We start from the raw sequence: 24,230 nt of genomic DNA, 5'->3' as shown, positions 1-24,230 counted from the left end.
AGGGTACGACCTCAGTCTCCCTGTGCGTAAGTGGGGGTGTGGGTGGGGGGATGGAGGAGAATGTCTGCTCTTTCGGCTTGTCTCTCACCCCAGGACCAGGCACCGGGTAGACACTGCTGAATGAGGGGCCAGGGGAGGCGGTGTCGTGAGCCCAGGAGCTTGTACCTGGCAGAGGCGAGTAGTGCAGGAGGGCAACAGAGGCCGACAGAACTTCTTCATGGAGCTGACGGCAGCAGGGAAGGAGGGCGCTGAGAAGATGGCAGCCACCAGGTTGATCCTCAGGATCCAGGACAGCATTTCCTCTTTGCTCCTGGGGACGGGAGGGGAGGGGAGGGTGCACTGGCTTCTCACAATAGGACTCCCTATCCCCCACCCAGCACCCAGCACAGCCAGGTACAGAGAGGCCACAAAGACCTCCGTGTAGGTGGGCAAAGGGGTGAGGGAGGGTGGCAGGATAGGGGCTGATGGGCCTGGTCATGTCTGCGTAGGGAGCTCCCTTCTGTCCCAGCTCCCAGACAAGACCTGGATTTCTGTGTGAAAATGAAGCTGCCCAGCCAGGTCCAGAGCTAATGGCCTGGAGCTAGTGAGTCTGAGACCAGCAGGGGAGGTCAGAGGCAGCTGGGCAACTGGTCACCCTGACTCTGCCCTCTCGGCCCTCCCCCGCTGCCTGGTCCGGCATGTCCACGTCCACTCCTATCCTCAGAGTTCACCTGCCAGTCTCCCCCCTTTTAAGTTAATCTGACACATGAAACCTGAATTTCAAGTCATAGAAGGATGAGGTACAGCGGCGTAGAAAGAAGGCCTTATGGAGAAACCATAGGGTGAGTCTTCTGCGCCCATCACCCCAACATTAAGTGGAGGATGATTTACAAAGAGTCCATCTGCCTTGTATTTAAAGACTTCAGTGCACATCAGAATCGCCTTGAGGTCTTATTAAAACACAACTGCTGGCCCACCTCCAGTGTTTGAATCAGGAGGTCTAAAAGATCTTCACAACCCAGATAATCACCATGGTGTGATCACTCATCTAGAGCCAGACATCCTGGAATGTGAAGTCAAGTGGGCCTTAGAAAGCATCACTACAAACAAAGCTAGTGGAGATGATGGAATTCCAGTTGAGCTATTTCAAATCCTGACAGATGATGCTGTGAAAGTGCTGCACTCAATATGCCAGCAAATTTGGAAAACTCAGCAGTGGCCACAGGACTGGAAAAGGTCAGTTTTCATTCCAATCCCAAAGAAAGGCAATGCCAAAGAATGCTCAAACTACCGCACAATTGCACTCATCTCACATGCTAGTAACGTAATGCTCAAAATTCTCCAAGCCAGGCTTCAGCAATATGTGAACCGTGAACTTCCTGATGTTCAAGCTGGTTTTAGAAAAGGCAGAGGAACCAGAGATCAAATTGCCAACATCCGCTGGATCATGGAAAAAGCAAAAGAGTTCCAGAAAAACATCTATTTCTGCTTTATTGACTATGCCAAAGCCTTTAACTGTGTGGATCACAACAAACTGGAAAATTCTGAAAGAGATGGGAATACAGACCACCTGACCTGCCTCTTGAGAAATCTGTATGCAGGTCAGGAAGCAACAGTTAGAACTGGACATGAAACAACAGACTGGTTTCAAATAGGAAAAGGAGTACGTCAAGGCTGTATATTGTCACCCTGCTTATTTAACTTATATGCAGAGTACATCATGAGAAACGCTGGGCTGGAAGAAACACAAGCTGGAATCAAGATTGCCGGGAGAAATATCAGTCACCTCAGATATGCAGATGACACCACCCTTATGGCAGAAAGTGAAGAGGAACTAAAAGCCTCTTGATGAAAGTGAAAGTGGAGAGTGAAAAAGTTGGCTTAAGGCTCAACATTCAGAAAATGAAGATCATGGCATCCGGTCCCATCACTTCATGGGAAATAGATGGGGAAACAGTGGAAACAGTGTCAGACTTTATTTTTGAGGGCTCCAAAATCACTGCAGATGGTGACTGCAGCCATGAAATTAAAAGACACTTACTCTTTGGAAGAAAAGTTATGACCAACCTAGATAGCATATTCAAAAGCAGAGACATTACTTTGCGGACTAAAGTCCGTCTAGTCAAAGCTATGGTTTTCCTGTGGTCATGTATGGATGTGAGAGTTGGACTGTGAGGAAGGCTGAGCGCTGAAGAATTGATGCTTTTGAACTGTGGTGTTGGAGAAGACTCTTGAGAGTCCCTCGGACTGCAAGGAGAAGCAACCAATCCATTCTGAAGGAGATCAGCCCTGGGATTTCTTTGGAAGGAATGATGCTAAAGCTGAAACTCCAGTACTTTGGCCACCTCATGAGAAGAGTTGACTCATTTGAAAAGACTCTGATGCTGGGAGGGATTGGGGGCAGGAGGAGAAGGGGACGACCGAGGATGAGATGGCTGGATGGCATCATGGACATGATGGACGTGAGTCTGAGTGAACTCCGGGAGTTGGTGATGGACAGGGAGGCCTGGCGTGCTGCGATTCATGGGGTCACAAAGAGTTGGACAAGACTGAATGAGTGAACTGAACTGAAGGTGGGACCACAGAAACTGTATTTCTAACAAGTCTGGTGGCTATTTTTTACCACACTGGGCAGCATGCAGGATCTTAGTTCCCCAACAAGGGATCAAACCTGTGCCCCCTGCATTGGGAGGATAGTCTTAACCACTTGATCACCAGGGAACTCCTTCTAACAAGTTTTCCAGGAGATGCTGAGGGATCACGCTTGAGAAACACTGCTGTCAGGAGGGACATGAGCTGTCTGTGCCAAGCAATTACACTTGCTCTCATGGCTGCTGTGCAGGGGAAGCTAAGGGCACCTCCCCTGAGGTAGAAGAGGCAAGTGTGTGGGACAGGTCCTGAGCCCAGGGTGGGAGCGATGGGGTGCCACTTCTACTTACGGTGCCTGGAAGAGGAAGACCCTCCAGTCAGCTGTCTTCAGCTTGAGCACGTTGGACTTCTTGCTATAGTCAGAGGCCCTGGTGGCCAAAGCATGGTGCACACGGATGGCATTCTTCAAGTCACCCTCGGACAGGGCTTTGTCAGGCCTGTACTCATCCTGGACAGGCCAGGTCAGGGGTGGGCAAGTCTCTGTCATCACCAGGCTCTGGTTTGCTGACCCGTACCTCCACCCTCACTGTCCCTCCCTGTCATTCTCCTTCTCTCTGTCCCTACACATCCCACCATCTTTCAGCTGCTGCCACTCTGATACCATACTCACCTCAACAAGAATCACCACACACTCCTCCCAGCACCCAGTTGGCCCCAGAAGCTAGAACAGGCCTTACTCCTTTGAAACCCCCTTTAAAAGGCCCTTCTCTGAAACCACCAAAGCCCTCGGTGAGCCAAAGTCAGGTCCTTGATGTGGGAGGATCCAAGATCTGCCTAAGCGCTAGGCCTTTCCCAGAACCCTCTGGGCAGGGGCTGAGTTGGCCTTTCCTGAGTAAAGATTCTGGGGGAATCTCTCACCTTCTGCAGGTACAGAATGGTCCCTTTGAGCACCGCGTAGAATTTCTTCCAGCCACGCCTCCCACGGGGCGCTAGGGAGTGGGGAGCGTGGGTAGTGTGGCCATAACACCCATCCCAGTATCTCCTCCCCTGTGTTCCCCTACATGTCTGCTGGCATGTGCATTCCCAAAGGAGCAGCCAAGGGGGTGCAGACCCTCTATGGACTAGCATCCCTCCCCATGTCCCTTCCCCGCCTGACACCCACTCCTCTTGCCATCCATGTCGGCATGAGTCTTCCGGGTCAGCACACCATGCTTGTAGGTGGTGGCGCTGAGAGCTTGAGGGACATCCAGGAAGGGGTTGCTACCATCCAGGATCCGTGTCACCTTCTTTGTGCCTGTCCCAAACTTGTCATCCACCAGCTCAGACAGTGATTTCCTCAGCTCATCTTCATCACTAGGAAAGTACTAGGCTTGAGTACCACCTCCACAGAGGCCTCATCCCCATGCCAACATGCCCTCTTCCCACCAAACGCTCCTCTGGAAGCCAGTTAGAGGTGAGGAACAGAGATAAGGGGGTTTCAATTCCAACCATAGATCCAGACCTTTGACCTGAGTCTCCAATTCTGACCTTTGTCCTCTGAAATTTTATTTTTGGCCTCCAAGCTCCAATCTTCACCTTTGATCACAAAGTTGGAGACCTTACCACCTTCAGACTTATCCCCTGGTCTTCCCTCACCTCTCTGAAAGCCAAGCCCCAGGGAGAAGTAACCCATGGGCAGACTGCCCAAGTCCCAGGGACAGAAGGTCAGTAGATTAGGCCCCTAAAGTCTAGGTTCCCCACTGGAGCCCTGGAAGAAAAATGCCAGCTCTCCCCAGTTGGGTTGGGTTTCCTAACGATCCCTCCCTGGGATCTTCACATGGACCCCGAGACCCAGGCTGCCCTGGGGAGTACAGCAGAGCAGGGTGGCAACTTTACCCAGAAGCCTCTTATAGTCTTCCCAATCATCAAGGTCACCACACCTCTTTCCAGATGGCTGGGTACCTCCAGGTCTCACTGCCCTCTCAGGGGAAGAAGTTAGGGGGCAGTCACATCTCCTCATTGCCAACAGCAGTCACCACTTCAATATGGTCATATTACTAGATTTGTGAAGGGACTCAGAGCTCATGCCTGTCTACCTCCCCAAGGGGAAAGAGATATCATCATTGAAAATAGTGGCAATATCCCCTGAACAGAAAATCTGTTGTGAACATCATGAAACTAAGTCAAATTAATCTATTCCATAGCTATAAAACTGCACACTGTTTATCAAGACAGAAAATGAATCCAAAGGGGAACTCAACAGCAGGAGCTGGCCAGCTGGTCAGGGGTCACCAGAGCCCTGGGTGGGAGAAATCAGCACCATGGAGAGTAACCAGCATGACTTCCCTGTACTATCAGCCACTCCCTTGCCCCACTCCCGGTAATTCTCTCCCCATATTTGTGCTCATGGGCACTACTCACATTGCCCATTCCAGTTTTTCATTCTTGATGGAGTTGTAGAGAGTCTAGGAGAGGGGGAAAGAGAGGAGTTCAAAGAAGAGTCAGAGTCCATCTGCCTCTAGCGATGTGGATGCAGTGAGGGAGTACCTTTTCAGCCAGTGGGGCAAAGTAGGTGTTTGCTTCATACTTATTTATTGGACAGGTGAATGAATGGGGTGGGTTAGTATTGTTTAGATGACTGGATAGACTGAGGATGAGTGGGTAGATGAGCTGGTAACTATGTCAATGGGCCGAGAAATATGTGGGTGAGTGTGCATAGAGGGCTGTGTAGGACAGTATGTGTGGGTGATGGATGAATGGGTAGGTGTAGGGACAGGTGAATGACTGAGTTGCAGGGTGGGTATGTGGATGGAAGGATGGATATATGGGAGGATGGGTAGATGGGTGGATGAGTAGATGGAGAGTAGGTGGGTGAAGGGACTGGGATCATTTTATTTTACGTACAAATACACTTTTAACTAGTTCTTCCTGACAGTGAAGAACATAATTATGGTAAGAAGATTGATGAAGGCAATGTTCATTTTCTGACCTCCAGACTCACTAACCAATTGCCCACCTGATATCATCAATTCTCTCTAACTCATCCTCTATAACTGAACTCATCACCTATCCCCCAAAACATGCTCCTATTCCTCCAAAGTGGAGAGCTGACCAAACTTGAAAAGCCAGAGTTTTTTCAAAAGAAACTTTTCAAAAGTTTTCAAAAGAAAACTAGATTCCTTGTGATGTTTAAGGAATGAGTGGGCTTTTCCCTGTGGTGATGATACTGATGATTGTGGTGAAGGTGGTGGTGGTGATAAGGGTGATAAGGTGGAGGTGATGGCGGTGGCAGCTGTGACAATGGGTGGCAGTGTTGAGCACTATCTTGACAGAAATAATGATAGTGGAGCACTAAAAACAAATCTCACAAAGCCTACCCTCTGCCTAGCTCAGGGCACACATACTAGTCATGTGTTGAGCTGGATGGTCTCTCCTCTGTCCCAAAGCCATCATTACCCTGACCCCAGAATGAAGAACTTGGACCATCAGGATTTAGTGGAGCAGAAACCTCTCTCCTCCCCACCCATCCAGAACACAGCTGGGAGCATGGGGACCCTTAGCAAGTTATACCTTCAGCAGGTCTTTGGCAAAGTCTTGACCATCATTCAGCTGGTCCAAGTTGGCAATGAATTGTTGGCAGGACATCTTCTTGCCAATGTTCTGTAATGGAGGAATGGTTCTGCCTGAGAGTAGGGATGGAGCCTGGTATGGTCCCCACAGCCTGCCCTGCCCTGCCCTGCCCGGCCAGAGGGGATGAGGCAGCATCAAGGGCAGTAATGAAAAGACTGCCTGAATTTCCCTTTGTCACTCCAAGGATTTACAAAACTCTTTCACATTCAAGATTCTATTTGATCTTCAAGCATCATGAGTGGTTGGGGTTCTCCTCAAACCCAGATGAAGGAGTCAGGTTAGATGAAATAACAGCTGACATTTGCCAGGTGCCTAGCACACTCCAGGTATTGTACTTAACATGCATTATCTTATTTCCTTCTCACTACAAAGAGAAGGTTAGGTGGGTGTTATTATTATCCCCACTTGAAGGTAAGGAAATTGAGGTGCAGGAAGGTGAAGTGATGTGCCCATGATCACACAGCAAGGAAGTAGAAGGGCTGAGTGTGTCTGACACCAAAGCCCGTGCTCTCACCCGCTACTCCATGGTTAACTCTCCCAAGGTCACAGCACCAGGACTTGAACCCAGGCCTCTTGACTCCTGAGCAGAAGCTCTGTGTATTCCGTCACAACTGTCTCACCCTCTCACCTGTACAGAGGGGCGGCAAGACCTCCAAGAGGTAGGTGAAGTGAGGGAGAGTTTGGTCTTATGAGAATCAAAAATCAATTTCCACCAACACACATGGGTACCCCATGCTGCGCTGCACTGGGACCAAGGGAACCTGAGCAGATGGTTTCACTCCAGGAGGCACAAACAGACAAAGGGCTAGAATGACTGTACCCCAAATTTCTGCCTTTTTTTACCAATGATTAGAAGAGGGGCTCCAGCCCCATAAACCCAACATCTGATGTGCATACTTTCAGACTCTCCTTGCAGTGTCCATGCTTGAGGAAACACTGATGGCACTTCACTGTCGAGAAGACAAAGTCCCTTGAACACTAGATATTTATTGGTGTAGGATTTGGTGGATTTAGATTTGCTATAAGGCAGTTTTTCCCAAGATTCACCTACAGATGAGAATAGGAATTCCCCCTGAAGGATTTCATAATCAAACAAGTTTATATGTTTCAGAGCTTTCAGTGTGCTTATGTGGTATTGAGAGTCTCCAAGGAAAGGATTCGATGTAGTTTCTCAATTGCTCCATTTTAGCAATGATTCTATTAACACCATGTGGGACATTCACACACCACAGGAAATAGTTCAGAAAACAATGATATAGAAAGTTTTATAAGTAGCTGATGAACAAGAATTTTCTACACCTTTTCCAAAGGACTAAGGAGAAATGATCCTACAAATGCCTTAATATGTGTTTCATATGTCTATGTATTTACTTTACATGTACATCCATGTATTTATGTATATATGAATATAGTCATTTATGTGTACAGTCATAATTGAGGAACATGAGGGCAATGTTGATCATATTGTCTGAGTTCCACACACACACACTGAACATTCCCAAGCCATCAGTAAGGGGTGGGTGCAAAATCAAAAAATTACCAGGCAAGAGTTATAATCCTAGTAATGACAGACTCTCTTGTTGCAAATGAACCTTCCCATCAGAAACAACTGCTGGTCAAAATATTAATAAAACATCTGTGTGAAGACATTGGAGAAATATAAGAGCAATGAGGACTTCAAGGGCAAAGGTCCTACAAAGAAGAGAAACGTGGAGAGGGGAGGCCAACAAGGAGCAGCTTTCCTCTTCAAAGCATCTGTCAGTTCTCAAGCAGTGGACAAAAGACTGAGCAACTGAGTGGTCAAAAGGACTAGAAAACGAACATTGGAACTCAGGGCCCACCGAGGACAAAGGACCCTGGGAAACACGCCAGTCATGCTTCAAAACTTGAAGAAAGGAAAGAAATTCTTCAGACACAAGGAAAGCTATCTCAGGTGGAAGCCTGGCGAAGCAGAAAGGAGTGAAGAGCAACACAAAGGGCAGCTAAATCTTAACGATTACTGACTGTGAAAGGTAAAAACAATAAAGTTTTCTGGGGAATAAAATATAGAAAGAAATACAAACAGTTAAAAGGATGATAACAGTAGTATGTAAGTTGAGAAGACAAATAAATTCAGGCATTTTAAGGTTATTTCATTTCCTAGGACATGGTTAAAGTACTTCAATAAGTGAGAGATATATATTGCAAACCACAAAAATAAATTCTAAAAGAATTCACAACTAATCTGCTAACAGGGGAAAATGATATTCTTAAAAAATACTTAAATAATCCAAAAGCAGGCAAGAAAGGAGAAAAAAAATAAGCAATATAGACCAGATGAGTTAAAGAGAAAATGAAGAGTAACCTGATATGTTTGAATTCAAATATATTAGTAATTTATTAAATGGTCAAATTAAAAGGCAGTGATTAATAGACATCTCTTAAATATAAGGAGACAGAAATCTTGGGGAAAGGATAGAAAAGATATGCATGCAAATACTAGCAAAAGAACTCCAGTACGACTACACTAAAACTGACAAATAGACTTGAAGGCAAGGAGCATTACTACAGAGATATTTCATAATAATAAAAGGGTCAATCTACCAGAAGACATAAACATTCTAAATTTGTATGTACCTAATAACATAGTTTCAAAAAGTAAAAGACATAAATTGAACTAAAAAGAGAAAGACACTCACAGTCTTGGTTAGAGATTTTAACGCTGCTTTCTTGGTAAAAAGAAGAACAAGAATCCTAAGCAATTAATTTGTTAATATCAGTCAACTAATGCTAACGAATTATATAACCTAGATAAAATAAGCAAATTCCTAGAAACATACAAACTACTAAAACTGGCTCAAGTATAAACAGGAAACCTAAATAAACCTAAAAAAAAGTAGACATTCACTCAGCAATCAAGAACCTCACAAAAGAAAAGCCCGAGGCCAGATGGCTTCACTAGCGAAGCTTACCAAACATTGAAGAGAAATTAATACTGATACTTGGGGCTTCCCTGGGGCTCAGATGGTAAAGGGTCTGTCTGCAATGCAGGAGACTCAGCTTTGATCCCTGGGTTGGGAAGATCCCCTAGAAAAGGGAATGGCAACTCACTGCAGTACTCTTGCCTGGAGAACTCCATGAACATAGGAGTCTGGCGGGTTACAGTTCATGGGGTCATAGAGTCAGACATGACTGAGCAATTTACATTTAACATTAATACTTCTTGGGGCTTCTCAGGTGGTGCAGTGATAAAGATTCCGCCTGCCAATGCAGGAGACACAAGAGATGCAAGTTCAGTGCCTGAGTCAGGAAGATTCCCTGGAGGAAGAAATGGCGACCTACTCCAGTATTCTTGACTGAAGGACTCCATGAACAGAGGAGCCTGGCAGGCTACAGTCCATGGGATTGCAAAGAGTCAGACACGACTGAGCAACTGAGCACACAATACTTCCTAAGCTTTATCCAAAAACTGAAAAAGAGAGAATACTTCCTCACTCATGCTATAAAGCCAGCATTACTCTGATACAAAAACCAGACAAAGAATTCACAAGAAAATAAAACTATAGAACAGTATCCCCTATAAATATAAATGTAAAAACTCTCAATGAAATACTAGCAAAACAGCAGCATAGTAAAAGGATTATATACCATGATCAAGTGGAATGTATCCCAGGAGTACAAGAGTAGTTCCACATATAAAAATCTATTAACATAATATACCACATTAATAGAATGAAGACAGGGAGAAAACACATGATCCCTGGAAAAAGGGAAAACTTTTTCTAACCATATATCTGATAAGAGTATAGTATCTAGACTAGAGAACCTTTACAACTCAACAACAAAAACACAAACAGACCAATTAAAGAAAAGCAAAACACACTGGTCAGAATGGCCATCATCAAAAAGTCTATAAACAATAAATGCTGGAGAGGGTGTGGAGAAAAGTGGATGCTCTTGCACTGTTGGTAGGAATGTAAATTGATACAGCCACTATAGAAGACAGTTTGGAGATTCCTTAAAAAAAAAACCTAGGAATAAAACCACCATGTGACCCAGAAATCCCACTCCTAGGCATATACCCTGAGGAAACCAAAATTGAAAAAGACACATGTATCCCATTGTTCACTGCAGCACTATTTACAATAGCTAGAACATGGAAGCAACCTAGATGCCCACCGACAGATGAAAGGATAAAGAAGTTGTGGTCCACATACACAATGGAATATTACTCAGCCATAAGAAGGAACACATTTGAGTCAGTCCAGATGAGGTAGATGAACCTAGAATCTATTATATAGAGTGAAGTGAGTCAGAAAGAGAAAGATAAATATTGTATTTATATAGAGAATCTAGAAGAATGGTACTGAAGAACTTATTTACAGGGCAGCAATGGAGAAAAAGACATAGAGAATAGACCTATGGACACAGGGAGAGGGGAGGAGAGGGTGAGACGTATTTTGAGAATAACATGGAAACTCACATTACCATATGTAAAATAGATAGCCAACGGGAATTTGCTGTATAGCTCAGGAAACTCAAACAGGGGCTCTGTATCAACCTAGAGGGGTGAGATGGGGAGGGAGATGGGAGGGAGGTTCAGAAGGGAGGGGATATATGTATACCTATGGCTGATTCATGTTGAGGTTTGACAGAAAACAACAAAATTCTGTAAAGCAATTATCCTTCAATTAAAAAAATGAATTAAAAAGAAAAGAGTTAAATCTTTTTAAGGAGATGAAAAAGTTCTGGAGATTCATTGCACAACAATGTAAATAGATTTAATACTAGTAAACTATACGTAAAAATGGCAGTGATGGTCAATTTCATATTATGCATATTTTACCATGATTTTTAATATTTTTACCACAATTTTAAATAATAATTATATATCCCTCCTCAAAGTGGGCAACGTACTTGCATAGACATTTCACCAGAGAAGATATACAAATGGCCACAAACACATGAAAATATGCTCAATATCATTAGTTATCAGGGAGAGGCAGATTAAAACCAAAATGAGTTACCACTTCATACTGACTAGAACAGCTATCACTAAAAAAGAAAAGAATGAAAAGAAGTGTTGGCAAGGAGGTGAAGAAACTGAAACCCTTATACATTACTAGCAGGATTACTAAATGGTTCGGCCACTAAGGAAGTTTCACAGTTCGTCAAAAAGTTAAACATAGAATTACCATATGATGCAGCTGGTCTTCTCCGAGGAACTGAAAACAGGTGCTCAAACAAAAACTTGTACACAAATGTTCAGAGTAACACTATTCACAATATCCAAGAGGTGGAAATAATCCAAATGTTCGTTAAAGGACAAAGGGATACATGAAATGTGGCATATCCATTCAATGGAATATTATTTGGCCATAAAAACAGATGAAATTATGACACATGCTATAATATGGATGAGCCTTGTAAACATTACACTAAGTGAAAGAAGCCATATATGAAAGGCTATGTACTGTGTGATTCCACTCATATTACATATCCAGAAGAGGCAGGGGCTGGAAGAAGGAGAGAATGGGAAGTGACTGCTAATGGGTACAAGGCCTCCTTTGGGGGTGATGAAAAGTTCTGAAACCAGAGAACGGTGATGGCTGCACACTGTGTGAATGTACTTAACTCCACTGAATTGCACAACTTAAACTGGTTAAAATGGCAAATTTATGTCTTCTACATTTTAACACAATAAAAAATCATTAAGGATATAAAAGATGTTTACAACATAGTTAAAAAGCTTGACCTTATCAACACATATAGAACATTAGAATAAACAACTGCAGAATACACTTTCAAGTCCATGGGAAACAGTACCAAGATCAATCTCTTTCTGGATGAGAAAGTAAGACAGTCGGTTGCAAAGAAGTAAAATCATACTGGGTAAATGAACAACAGCCACCAGGCCAAAAGATATATACCAGAAAGGGAAAAGAGAGACGGAAGAGAAGGGAAGGGAATGGGAGGGGAGAGGGAAAGAAAAGGAGGAAGGGAAGGAAGGGGGGAGGACAGGAAGAAAGATGGAGAGAAAGAGAGACATGCCCAGAACACGCCAAAGCCAAACTGATGTGGATGATTTGGGACCTCCAAGTTCTCAGTTCCTCCCTTCCTTCCACCAACATTTGGATCAAAAGGGCCTCCAAGCCTGCCCTTGACCCGAAAATCTGTTCCCACAGCCTCTGTCTCCAATCAGAAAAGAATTATGATTGGACAGGCCACAGCCCCATTCCAAGGCTTTCTCTGCAGGTCTAGTGTGACCTATCTGAGGTCAGAACAATCCCAGCCTGTCTTTAAGTCTTCCCCCTTCTCAAAGCAGAAAGAAAGTAGATGTCATCCTTCAGAGCAAGGGAAGGGACCAGTCAAAAGTCTCGCGGGCAGGAAAACCTTCATCACTATTTGCAAATCTAGACTAAACCTGAGTTGCACTCGGTGCTCCTTCCAAGTTCTAATATATGAGGCTTGTTCACCATCTGAGAATGGGCAGGGCCTCCCTGCCGCTGCCAGTCTTCAGAACAGTATACTGACCCGTGCATTTGTCCCTCAAGTCTTCCACCATCCGGCCCCAACCCACCTCCCCAGCACTCCCACTGCTAAACCTCAAGCAGCCCAAGTGTGAGAGAAATTAAGCTTTTCTTGCAAAACAACTTATCTTTGTTTCAGCTTGGAGGTTCATAGCGCAGCTTCTCCCACCATCTCCTCCTGCTTCTCCTGGCCTCACCCTAGAGACTTCTGCTCTCACCTCGACACTGACTCCACCAACCAGTGCTAGTGACTGCACATCCACAGTACATTTATAATATCTCTCCTTGTCTCCATGTCCACGTCTAACCCAAGCCCCCATCCTCTCTTGTCTGGAGGCTAAGCTCACCCTCCTCTGACATCCTTCCCTTCCAATTCACCCTGTCATGAAGAATGAACTTCCCCTATTCCCAGCTAAGGCCATTTTCCATCTATGCCCTGCTGTTCATCTCAAGGAAAGCCTTGATTTTCCCTCTCTCTCCTGCATCATCAGTTTCTCCTTGCCTGCCTAGTAGATCCTAGTGGCATATACACAACACCCTAGTCAGATTTAAAACAGTCCCTCCTAAAAACAAATATTGTATTTTAATGCATATTATGTGGAATCTAAAAAAACGGTACAGATGAACCTGTTTGCAGGGCAGAAACAGAGACACAGAGAACAGACATGTGTACACAGAGGGGGAAGGAAAGGGCAGGATGAGTTAGGAGATTAGGATTGACATATTATGACCAACCTAGATAGCATATTGAAAAGCAGAGATATTACTTTGCCAACAAAGGTCCACCTAGTCAAGGCTATGGTTTTTCCAGTGGTCGTGTATGGATGTAAGAGTTGGACTGTGAAGAAAGCTGAGCACTGAAGAATGGATGCTTTTGAACTGTGGTGTTGGAGAGGACTCTTGAGAGTCCCTTGGACTGCAAGGAGATCCAACCAGTCCATCCTAAAGGAGATCAGTCCTAGATGTTCATTGGAAGGACTGATGCTGAAGCTGAAACTCCAATACTTTGGCCACCTCACGTGAAGAGTTGACTCACTGGAAAAGACTCTGATGCTGGGAGGGATTAGGGACAGGAGGAGAAGGGGACGACAGAGGATGAGATGGCTGGATGGCATCACCGACTTGATGGACGTGAGTCTGAGTGAACTCCGGGAGTTGGTGATGGACAGGGAGGCCTGGCATGCTGCGATTCATGGAGTTGCAGAGTCGGACACGACTGAGCGACTGAACTGAACAGAACTAGTGTGTTAACATACACTACTATGTGTAAAACAGGTAGCTGCTGGGAATCTGCTGTGTAACACAGGGAGCTCGGCTCAGTGTTCTGCGATGACCTTGATGGGTAGGATGGCAATGGCAGGTTGGAGGGAGGACCAAGAGGGAAAGGATATATATATATACATATGGCTGATTCACTTCATTATACAGCAGAAACTAACACAACATTGTAAAGAAATTATACTCCAACTTAAAGAAAAAAGCCCCTGCTAGACCCCTCCAGCCAGTGGCTCACTTCAGGATCCCACTCAAAGCCAAATATTGCAGAAGAATTCTCCACAGCCTCTACTTCCTCACCTCCTATCCTCACCTCCACCCACTCCATCCTGGCATTTGGTCTCCCTACTCCGCCTAAAGTACTTTTGCAAAGGGCTCCAATGACCTTGACCATCCAATGACAATGACCCACCAATGGCCATTCCAATCGCAAAGGCTGTTTTTCTGTTATTGCCTTTCTTGACTTCATAACACCCTTTTATATAGTTGGCTACTTCTCTCTCCTTGAAACACTTTCTTCTCTTGGCTTCTGAGATACCACACACTCCTGGTTTTCCTCCCATCTCCATGGCTGCTTCAGAGTGTCTCCTTATGCTCTGCTTGTTGCTGCTGCTACTGCTAAGTCGCTTCAGTCGTGTCTGACTCTGTGTGACCCCCATAGACGGCAAGGCACCAGGCTCCGCCGTCCCTGGGATTCTCCAGGCAAGAACACTGGAGTGGGTTGCCATTCCCTTCTTCAATGCATGAAAGTGAAAAGTGCTTGACCTCTAAATGATGCCATGACCCACAACAAGATCACCAACCTGCCCCTCTCCCGAGGCATTCAGCCAGTTCCGTGGCTTTCATTCCATCAGGACGACAGCGATCTCATCACCCCATTACTCTCTGGCATCCCAGATTCATTTATCCCACCACCTCTTTGGCAACACCCATGTCCATGTCCAATAGGCATCTCAAACACAATATGTCAAAAATGGGACTGGAGCCCCAGCTCTCCCACTCGCCACACCTTTCACCCACCCACAGAATTTCCCTTCTCATCTCAGGAAATAGCACCCCCATCAAGCCAGATGGTGAAGCCATCCTTCCTCCTCTCCCTGATCAGCCCATCAGCAAGTCCCATCAGGCTCATCCTCTACTGATCTCTCTCATCTGTCCCTTCTACCCTTGTTCACTGCCCTGTCAGCACAAGCCATCATCACCTCCTTCCTGGACTCAACAGCCACTATGAAACAGTTTTCCTGTCCTCCAAAAGTTAAATGCAAAAATACCATTGGACCCAGCAATCCATTCCTAAGTATACACTGAAAAGAATTGAGAGCAGCTTCTCAAACAAAGATTTATGCTAAGTAAAACAAGTCAGAAAAAGAAAGACAAACGCTATATAATTTCACTTAGTTGTGGAACCTAAAAAATATAACAAGCCAGTTAATAAAACAAAAGAAGAAGCAGACTCACAGAACAAACTAGTGGTTACCAAGAAGGGGGAGGGCAATAGAGGGGTAGGAAGATAAAAGGGTTATTATGGGATTACATGAAGTCATGCACAGGAAACTTCTGAAAACTGTAAGCACTATAAAATTAAAACAATCTTTCATTCAGTTTAAAAATAATTTTTAAAAAATTAAAAACTTGTATACCAACGTTCATAGCACTGTTCACAATAGCCAAAAGATGAAAACCAGTCCCACTGGTCCCTCTGCCTAGAAGATTTTGTCTCTGGTCTTTCCGTGACTGGCTCCTGTAGGTCTCTGCCCCAGTTGTGCCTCCTCTGAAAGGCATTCCCTGACCCCTAGTCCAGCCACCATCATATCCGCCTGTTGATTCCCTTCACAGACCTATCACTATTTGCAATCACTTGTTGACTTATTTATTTTCATCTCCTTTAACTAGAAGGTGGGCACCCTGAGGCAGGGGTTCTCTTTCCTTCTCATTTATAGAACGCAGAAGGTGTCAGCCTCTACAGTCCAAATGCCCCTCCTACAGGAAGCCTTCTCAATTCCTCCACTAGGCTGTGCCTATCTAGGAGTGTGCGCCAGTCCCTCATACTGGCTCCCGCTCTGACCAGAGCCACTTCTGGGGGCCCTAGTAGGCCCCACATTCCTGAGATCCCCATCTTCCACCAGGCACTGAGTCTCTGTGAAACAATGGCAGCATGAGAAGAGGGAGGGATGGGGTGAGCACAAAGCAGGCATTGCCACTTCCAGGAAAGCTCCCAGTGACAGCAATGGCCCAGTTCTGGGCTAAATGCTCTACAACTGCTGTCTCCTTAAATCTCACCGGGACTTTCTGATGGGGAAACTGAGGTTCAGGGAAGTCAGTAACTCACCTCAGGTCACACACGATCATGTGAAAAATAAAGAGGATTACAACTCAGACCTCTTGCTTTTGGTGTTTTGCAATACTGCCTTAAGAAAGAAATGGATCTTCAATGTCTGTTGACTGTGAGTATAAACAATCCTATTGCACCCATGTCTAATGTATGAAGGCAGTAATGTTTCTCTTCAACTTCAGGCAGAAGGTGGTGCCACGGGCAGCTAAGGCCCACCAAGCTCAAGAATATCCTCGACCTGGGGTTTACTGACTGCTGCGCTTGTCAGCAGCTCTCAACCAGGGGAAGAGGCACCCAGGGCTTAACACAGCAGTGACTGGGTCCTGAGATGGCCCTCGGCCCTGCTGAGCGCAGGGATGGGAAGAGGAATGTGTGTTAAAGGGCCCTTTCAGGGCACGCCAGCAACACCTGCTCTCTGCAAACAGTAAGCAGTCTTGGGGGAGCATCAGCCCATTAGTGGGCATTAACTCCGGTGACATCCCCATGGAATCCACACGTCTTCTCTCCCGTTCCACTCTCAGGCTGACAGCCCTGGCAGACAAAACTGAAGCTGTCACACAACTAATCTTCATGCCAAGGCCATCGAGGCTCTCGCTCTCCTCAGGCCAGGCGACCAGTGTGCCCACGCCTGCTCAGACTGCCATCAGGGCAGGTCCTTCATATTCTTGATCCTCCAGGGATCTGCAGGCTGGGCCTTCAGACTCTCCATCATTTAAATTTCAATATTAATGATGAATATGATGGTGAGGATTATGTAATAATATTATTCATAATAAATATCTTTACTAAGTGCCAGACCCTGACACTTGGTGGTACCTCTCCCAGGCCTCCCCAGGACACTATGGGGAAATCTTCATTCACACCTCACAGGTGTAGAACCCGAGACTCAGAGTGCTGGAGTAATGCCCTGGGTCACAGAGGTGCCACCTGGAGGCAAGAGTGGAATTCGAAGTTGGGTCTCTCCTAGCTCCTTCTTCCACCCTAAGTGTCCTAGGCTTTCCTGGTTACCTCCCTCCAGAAGAGATGTAACCGGAACCTGGTTACCTCCGGAACCGTTCTCATGGGCCTATTATTCCCATGAGTCACTGAAATATCCCCAATCCAGCAGAGGTGCTCTGACCATCCCAGGGTGAGCAATGACGGGGTGGTGATCAGTGAGGCCAGACGGGGTGATGCGGGACACAGAAGGGGAGGATGGAGATGGGGGGATCTAAGCTCACATGACATGCAGACCACCAGCTACACTTACCACCTGAGGGAGGGCAAGAGAGCCCAGAGAGGGGGTCCCCGGAGCAGACAGAGGGAAGAAGAAGGAGTTATTGAGCCACAAGCAGCACTGAGATGCCCAGGGCCCAGAGGAGGCACAGGCTCACAGCCTAGGGTACCCCCCATCACTTCTGTTTGCCTAGTGAAGGATGGAGATGACGAAAATGCCTCTTAATGGCAACCTACCATTTGAGGGGAAGGGGCTGCCTGGGGCATGGCCCTTCAGCAGGGCTGCAGTCAGGCTTACAGCACGAAGGGTAGGAAGAGCAGGTGACCTTTTAGCAACGTCTGGTGTGGACATGGCTAGGGGCACATATCTTATTTAGCACATCCTAAATTTCTGTACTTCAGTTGTTCTATGGCCCTGCTTGGGGCTGGGGACCCAGGCAGGTCTCAAGTGGATAAAACGAGAGTAAGGCCAAGTCTAGAAGCCAAGTGGCCTGACTCCCAGGTCTGCTAAAGAAACGTGGGCCAGCAAGTGAGAGGTCTCAGGGAAGGAGGCTGGAGAAAGGGCTGGCCCTCGGACAACCTGGGATGAATCAGTGAGAGAACATACCCCAGCTTGGCCTCCCCAACTCACATGTCCGTGCAGGTCCGTGTTGAGCAGCATCAGGGCACAGGTAAGCGTGTGGATCCCATCTAAATCAGAGATAGAGGCACCCTCAGTGTGAGCAACCAGCTCTTTCTCAACCACAGCCACCCACTCATCTCCTGCCAGAGCCAGCCTTCAGGCCTTGGAAGAGGCCAGCCACCTGCCAACCACATGTCAGGGCCCGGGGCCTGTGTGATACTCCATGCCCCACCCCTCTACAGCATCAGAGCCACTCCCCCGCCCCAGGTCAGGAAACACTCTTCCCTTAGTGGGGGACCTGACCACCCCAGGCCTGTTCTAGCCCAGATTCCTGCTTCCTATGGCCAAACTCACCTTGAATCTCATGCCCAGGAAAGGCTCTGGGTCCCAGGCTATATCCCTTCCAAGGCCCATGTCTCCTCTAATAACCAGCCTAGCCCCCCAGTTCCTGGGACGCAAGTCCACCCATGGGACAAGAGGGTGCCAGACCCAGGACTCCCACCACACTAGCGATCAGCACTGTGACAGGGAACCACAGAGGAGGAGGGCACGGAGGACTGAGTCCAGGGCACAGAGGACCTAGAGGACCATCAGGCACAGGGAGCGGCGACCGGCCCGACAGTTGGGAGGTGCCTCTTCCAGCAGACAGGCCCCCTGCCACACGCCATCATGCCTTCACTGTTGTTTCTCGAGCAGGACAGAAGTGGCAGGTGGATCAAGGGTAGGAGGAAGCCAGGGCCCAACTGAGGGGCAAGGGTGTGGGGTGAGGCATCAGGGGCACAGAGTGAAGCGTCAGGAGCGTGGGGTCAGGCGTCAGGGGCACAGGGTGAGGCATCAGGGGCGCAGGGTGAGGCGTCAGGGGCGCAGGGTGAGGCGTCAGGGGCGCAGGGTGAGGCGTCAGGGGCACAGGGTGAGGCATCAGGGGCGCAGGGTGAGGTGTCAGGGGTGCGGGGTGAGGTGTCAGGGGTGCCAAGTGAGGCGTACCTTCCGAAGTACTGTCATCAGGGTTACACTGGCAGTACCGGCGAGAGAAGTGCGTCAGGACCCGCTCTCGCTCCTGCGTCTCCCCCATCAGCGGGAAGGCCTTCAGGAAAGTTCTGGAGGGTGATGCAAGGGTGCTGAGGGCCTCCCAGACCCCTGAGTCGTCTGAATCCTCACTCCAGGTAGAAGCCCCCACACCGCATACACACCACCCAAGCCTGCCTGAGGGGGCTGAGGCCCCAGAGCCCCAGCATCTGGGCCCAGGAGGAAACCCTGAGCCCCCTAACAGCCTCTGGAGTGTGGAGTCTCAACTCTCATCACCCTCCAGGGCCCTTTTGGAAGGAGACAGGGGGCAGATTGTGAAGAACAGAGGCTGACCAACACGCCAGTGCCAGCCTCCGCCCCACTCCTCACTCCCTCCTCCGCGGCTGGGCCCAGCCCGTCCACACTGCTCCACTGGAGCGCTCTCCCTCAGCCCTTCCCACCCTTCCCAGATGCGCTACCCCTCACATGATGGCCCCAGGCCCAACCACCCTGGCCCCCTCTATTCTCCCACCCCAAGTCTGAGCCTCCTCTGCTGGACAGCTCCGAGTTCCCCTCAAGGCCAAACGTCAAAGGTCACCAGCACTCATAAGGGTCCCTGGCTGAGAATACCAAAACCAGAGGGGCCAGGAGATGGGCCTGGGGTCCCTCACCTGGGGCCTAGGCACACCCCTCCTTGGGAGGGGAAACAGGAGGCTGAGACAGTTTGGGCCTCTATCTGTCTTGGGTTCATGAGACTAGCTTGTTCCCAATTTTGCTACGGTTCCCTTGGTTTCTGTTATACCCACTTTGCTCCATCCTCTCTAAAACTACTTCTAAGGCACCCTGGGACCCGTGAGCCCTATTTTGGCCAGTCTTTACCTTCGGAGGTTTCCCAAAGCATGGAAAACTGCAGACCACTCTCTGATTCAATCCCAGTCAGTCAACAGCTATATAAAAACACTCCATCCTCCTTCTGGTCCTCCTTTCTCTGTCTCTCCTGTTCCCTGTTCTCTTCCTTGCATCCGGCCCCTCCCTCTTCTCCTCGCACTCCACTAATACCATCCCCCATCCCAACCATAGCCTGTCCTACCTGTAAGCCATGCATCCCAGCTGGGGCTCCCCAGCCCAAACACCCCTTCCTTGGAGGTCTTCACCAAGCTCCAACCAAACTCTCAGGCTGTCCCCAGGATCAGCCTCACTGCTGGCCACCCCCTTCTCTCTCTGCATCTTGGCATCACCAGCCCTTCTGCTCTATCCTCTGTGCTTCTCACACCAATCATTCCTCGAGCCCTGTGGCCCAACTTCAGGCCTCATCCTCTCCCACCTGATCCTCCTCAGGAGCCTCTGGATCAAAGGCCACCAACACAGTGTTGCCACCACTGCCTCCCAAAACCCTGCTTTACAGCCAGCACCTGTTGTGGCTCCCCAGGGCCTGTGCAGTCGAGTCTCAATCTATTGGGCTATATATTCAAGGTCCTCCAGCCCAGCACCCAGGCCTCTGATCGCAAGCCGACCCACCAAACACCTTCCCCACCAGATCATCCAGTGTGAACCTGACTCAGCTCAGGATAGAGCAGCTTGCTAGCCGACAAACACTTCCACTGGGAACAGTGAAAAATGCCAGACAGAATACATCTCTCTTAAGCTATCAGAAAATTGCTGATGCAGCAGACACCAATGGGACCAAGATCCCAGAGGGTAGAGAACTCAGGGAGGTGGGCCGATCTGCAGTTCTCCCCGGGGACACTGCTGATTACAGACACAGGGGTGAGGCAGAACAGTCAGTGGCTTCACGGAGCTGGAGAGACTTCAGGGGCTATAAACATGTGGTCAGTTTTCCCTGTGAGATATTTGCCAAAGTCTAAAGATGGAAGGGGCAGTACGCTGAAAAGCTAAGCAGAAAGCCTCTCTGAGAAGCAGAGGGGTTTGGTCTTTGCACAGGCTTGCCACATGGAGGAGATAAAATTGTAATTTAGGACCCACCAAAGGGAGAGGCCCCAGTGAACACACCAGGCTCCCAGTGGAAAGCCCTGCAGCCCTGTGATCGGGTTGAACTCTGAGCCTTACCAAACTTCAGAGCAGCTGCTCCGCAGCTCAGCCCTGGATAGACTGGGACTGTACCCGCCCTGTTCTCCTCTAGCTGCCTCAGAAGGTACACTCCCTGGTGGAACACATAATGATCTAGAGATGCTATAATTTTATGTACAATGTACAGGATCTAATAAAAAATTACTAAGCACACAGAGAAATAGGATAGATGATGGAAAACCAAGAGAAAAACAATAGAACCAGATACAGATGATTCAGATGACACCGATACTGTGGTAAGCAGGCAAGAACTTTCAAATATTAGCTGTGACTAATATGTTCCCAAAAAGAGAGGGAAGGATGGAGAAAGTAAGTAAAACTAAATGAAAAGATGAGGACTTCTTCCCCCAGAGAATTGTTGCGGTTGTTCAGTCACTAAGTCGTGTCCAATTCTTTGTGACCCCGTGGACCGAAGCATGCCAGGTCTCCCTGTCCCTCACCAACTCCTGGAGTTTGCCCAACTTCATGTCCATTGAATTGGTGATGGTGTCGTATCTTTTTGCCTTTTTATACAGCTCACGGGGTTCTCGAGGCAAGAACACTACAGTGGCTTGCCATTCCTTCCTCCAATGGACCACGTTTTGTCAGACTTTCCACTATGACCCATCCTTCTTAGGTGGCCCTGCAAGGCATGGCTCATAGCTTCATCGAGTTACACAAGCCCCTTCACCACGATAAGGCAGTGATTTAGAACCTACCAGAAAAGTTTTTTAACAAAATATAACCTCTAGATCTGAAAAATAAAACAATAGAAGGTAAAAATTCAATAAATGGGTTTAACAGTATATGAGACACAGAGGAAGAATAAGTGAATTGGAAGCGAGTCAGTGTAAAATATCCCAATGGAAACAGAGAAAATAAAGGGAAAATACAGTTTCTAAAAATGTGAGAGACACATGGGAAGTAAACAGATATAACATACATGGACCACCCCTCCCTCGGCTCAGAGTCCACCATCCCTAGCTGTGAGGCTCTGGCCTGGGCTCAGGTCCCCTGGCACCGGGCTTCATCCTCCCATTGCCTGCCCTCTGCTCCCTGGGCCTGTACCTGCCCTTCCTGAGGGCTACTCCCCGGATCCAAACACCAACAGGACATGAGATCAAATTGACCATGTCCAGTGTCATTTTGACCATGTCTCGCTCAGTGATTTCGGGGAACTGGCCCACACTTTCTCCGCTTATAAATGGGACGGTACCACCCACCTCACAGGAGTGTCACTAAGCTGCCATCAGCAGGGTGTGTCTAGGCTATGCCTCCTGAAGGGTCACCTCTGCACTCCCACCTTCACCTTGGCAGTGGTCCCCATGAGCCAGCACTCAGTGAGTCTCTGCACTGTGCTCCTCTCATGGGCCCTTCCCCACAGCCTCCCCAGAGAGCTCAAGAGGGCTTGCCCAAGGCTGCACGGCAAGTCCACACCAGAGCTGGCAGGAGGATCCAGATGTATCGCCTGTGGGCACCACCCAGCCCAGCCACACTGACCTGAGCGCTCGATCCAGAGTCAGGCCCGAGAAGTCAAAAAAGCTGAGGTACTCCCCAGCCACCAGCCTGCTGAACTCGTTGCTGCCAAGAGAGCAGGGGGTGTCCATTAGAAGCAGGGCACAGCACACAGTGGGGGCACATGGGCAGTGGGCCCCTGGGGATGCTGACCTACCCACCCAGACCTGTCCATCCCTCCCTCTGCTGCCTCCCTTGCTGGCCAACTGGACTCTGACAGTTCAACCTTGGGCCAGGGTGTGCTCAGTCCCTCAGTCATATCCAACTCTTTGCAACCCCATGGACTGTAGCCCGCCAAGTTCCTCTGTCCATGGGATTTTCCAGGTGAAAATGCTGGAGTAGGTCTCCATTTCCTTCTCCAGTGGGCCAGGGTGTGAGAGGGTCAATAAGGCTTCCTGGAGGAGCTGATATCTCAGCAAATACCTTCAGGAAAGTAAGAGTCAGCCAGGTGAAGGGAGTAGAGTATGGGGTGATATACAGTGTCCCCAGTAGAGGACACTGTCCAGAAAGCTACCAGCAGGGCCATGTGGCAGGAGCTGGAGAGCAGGAATGGGGGCAGCAAGAGATGAGGCAGGGATCTGGGGCTGGGCCAAGGCAAGGATCAAGACTTGATTTGGAAGAGTTTGAAGCAGGAGGTGAATGAGAGGGTCAGATCTGTATTTGGAACACTGCCTGCAGAGTGGAGACCTACTGAGAGCTGCAGGAGCTGTCCACGAGAGACGGAAAGGGCGGGAGGAGGGATGTTTCTGAGGCAGAATCCAACAAGACATGAGGAGGGATGGAGTGGGTGTGGGACATGACCAAGTAGCCCCTGGGGTGGTGCCCAGAGCCCAGGACAACAGGTGGGTCTGGAAGCACCTACGTGAGAGTTGTCTGACCCTAACTGGTAGAGTAGGAAGGGGGACAAGCCTGTAGGAAGGGCTCAGACAGGCCAACAGACCCAGCTCAGAGACCTGAGGAGAGCCCCTCTCAGGGTGGGCTGAAGAGTCAGAAACCTCGTGCAGGAGACGGTAGCCACAGCCGTAGGGTGTGGTATCCTGGAGGCCAAGGAAGAGAACGTCAAGACCAGAGTGATGAATTCTCACCAAAAGAGAGAACATAATTCTGCCTCAGTCCAATCAAGCCCCAAGCTCTCTCTCCTGTTTCTTCACCAAATACATGGCCTTACCAAAAGGAGGGGGCCTGGCAACTGTTGTTGGTTCCAAGGGACCTAAGAAACATACTGGCCAAATGTAATCAAAGACCTTATCTGTGTGCTGATTTGAACAAACATTTTTGAGACAACCAGAGCAAATTAAACATAGACTGAATGTTAGAGATACTAAGGAATTTTGTCAGAAACTATGACTATCTAAAAAAAAATCCTAGTCAGTTAGAGACACATACTAAACATTTATGGATCATATGATTGAGTCTGAAATATGGTTTAAAATATTCCAGCAAGTGTGAGGGGAAGCTGTGGTGGGAAGAGATCAAACAAGAATAGAAAAATGTTGATAACTTTGAAGCTGAA

General features: G+C 48.0%; 1 protein-coding gene across 2 annotated transcripts in view; it reads right to left on the bottom strand.

The window, feature by feature from the left end:
- Positions 1–24,230, bottom strand: part of PSD2 (pleckstrin and Sec7 domain containing 2) — a 60,047-nt gene that overhangs the window by 9,296 nt on the left and 26,521 nt on the right. Inside the window, exons 6-14 of one of the 2 annotated variants that reach the window (XM_042250957.2) lie at positions 22,703–22,783; positions 19,115–19,227; positions 18,138–18,198; positions 6,118–6,208; positions 4,969–5,012; positions 3,731–3,921; positions 3,487–3,557; positions 2,919–3,076; positions 166–310 (exon numbers count right to left, since the gene is read on the bottom strand). In XM_042250957.2, the coding sequence (XP_042106891.1) occupies positions 166–310; positions 2,919–3,076; positions 3,487–3,557; positions 3,731–3,921; positions 4,969–5,012; positions 6,118–6,208; positions 18,138–18,198; positions 19,115–19,227; positions 22,703–22,783 (955 nt within the window). The remainder of the gene's footprint in view (positions 1–165; positions 311–2,918; positions 3,077–3,486; positions 3,558–3,730; positions 3,922–4,968; positions 5,013–6,117; positions 6,209–18,137; positions 18,199–19,114; positions 19,228–22,702; positions 22,784–24,230) is intronic. The other variant, XM_027970304.3, reaches the window with a different exon arrangement.

Source organism: Ovis aries, chromosome 5 (genome assembly GCF_016772045.2).
Source record: "Ovis aries strain OAR_USU_Benz2616 breed Rambouillet chromosome 5, ARS-UI_Ramb_v3.0, whole genome shotgun sequence".
NCBI lineage: Eukaryota > Metazoa > Chordata > Mammalia > Artiodactyla > Bovidae > Ovis > Ovis aries.
This window is presented reverse-complemented; position numbering and strand designations above follow the sequence as displayed.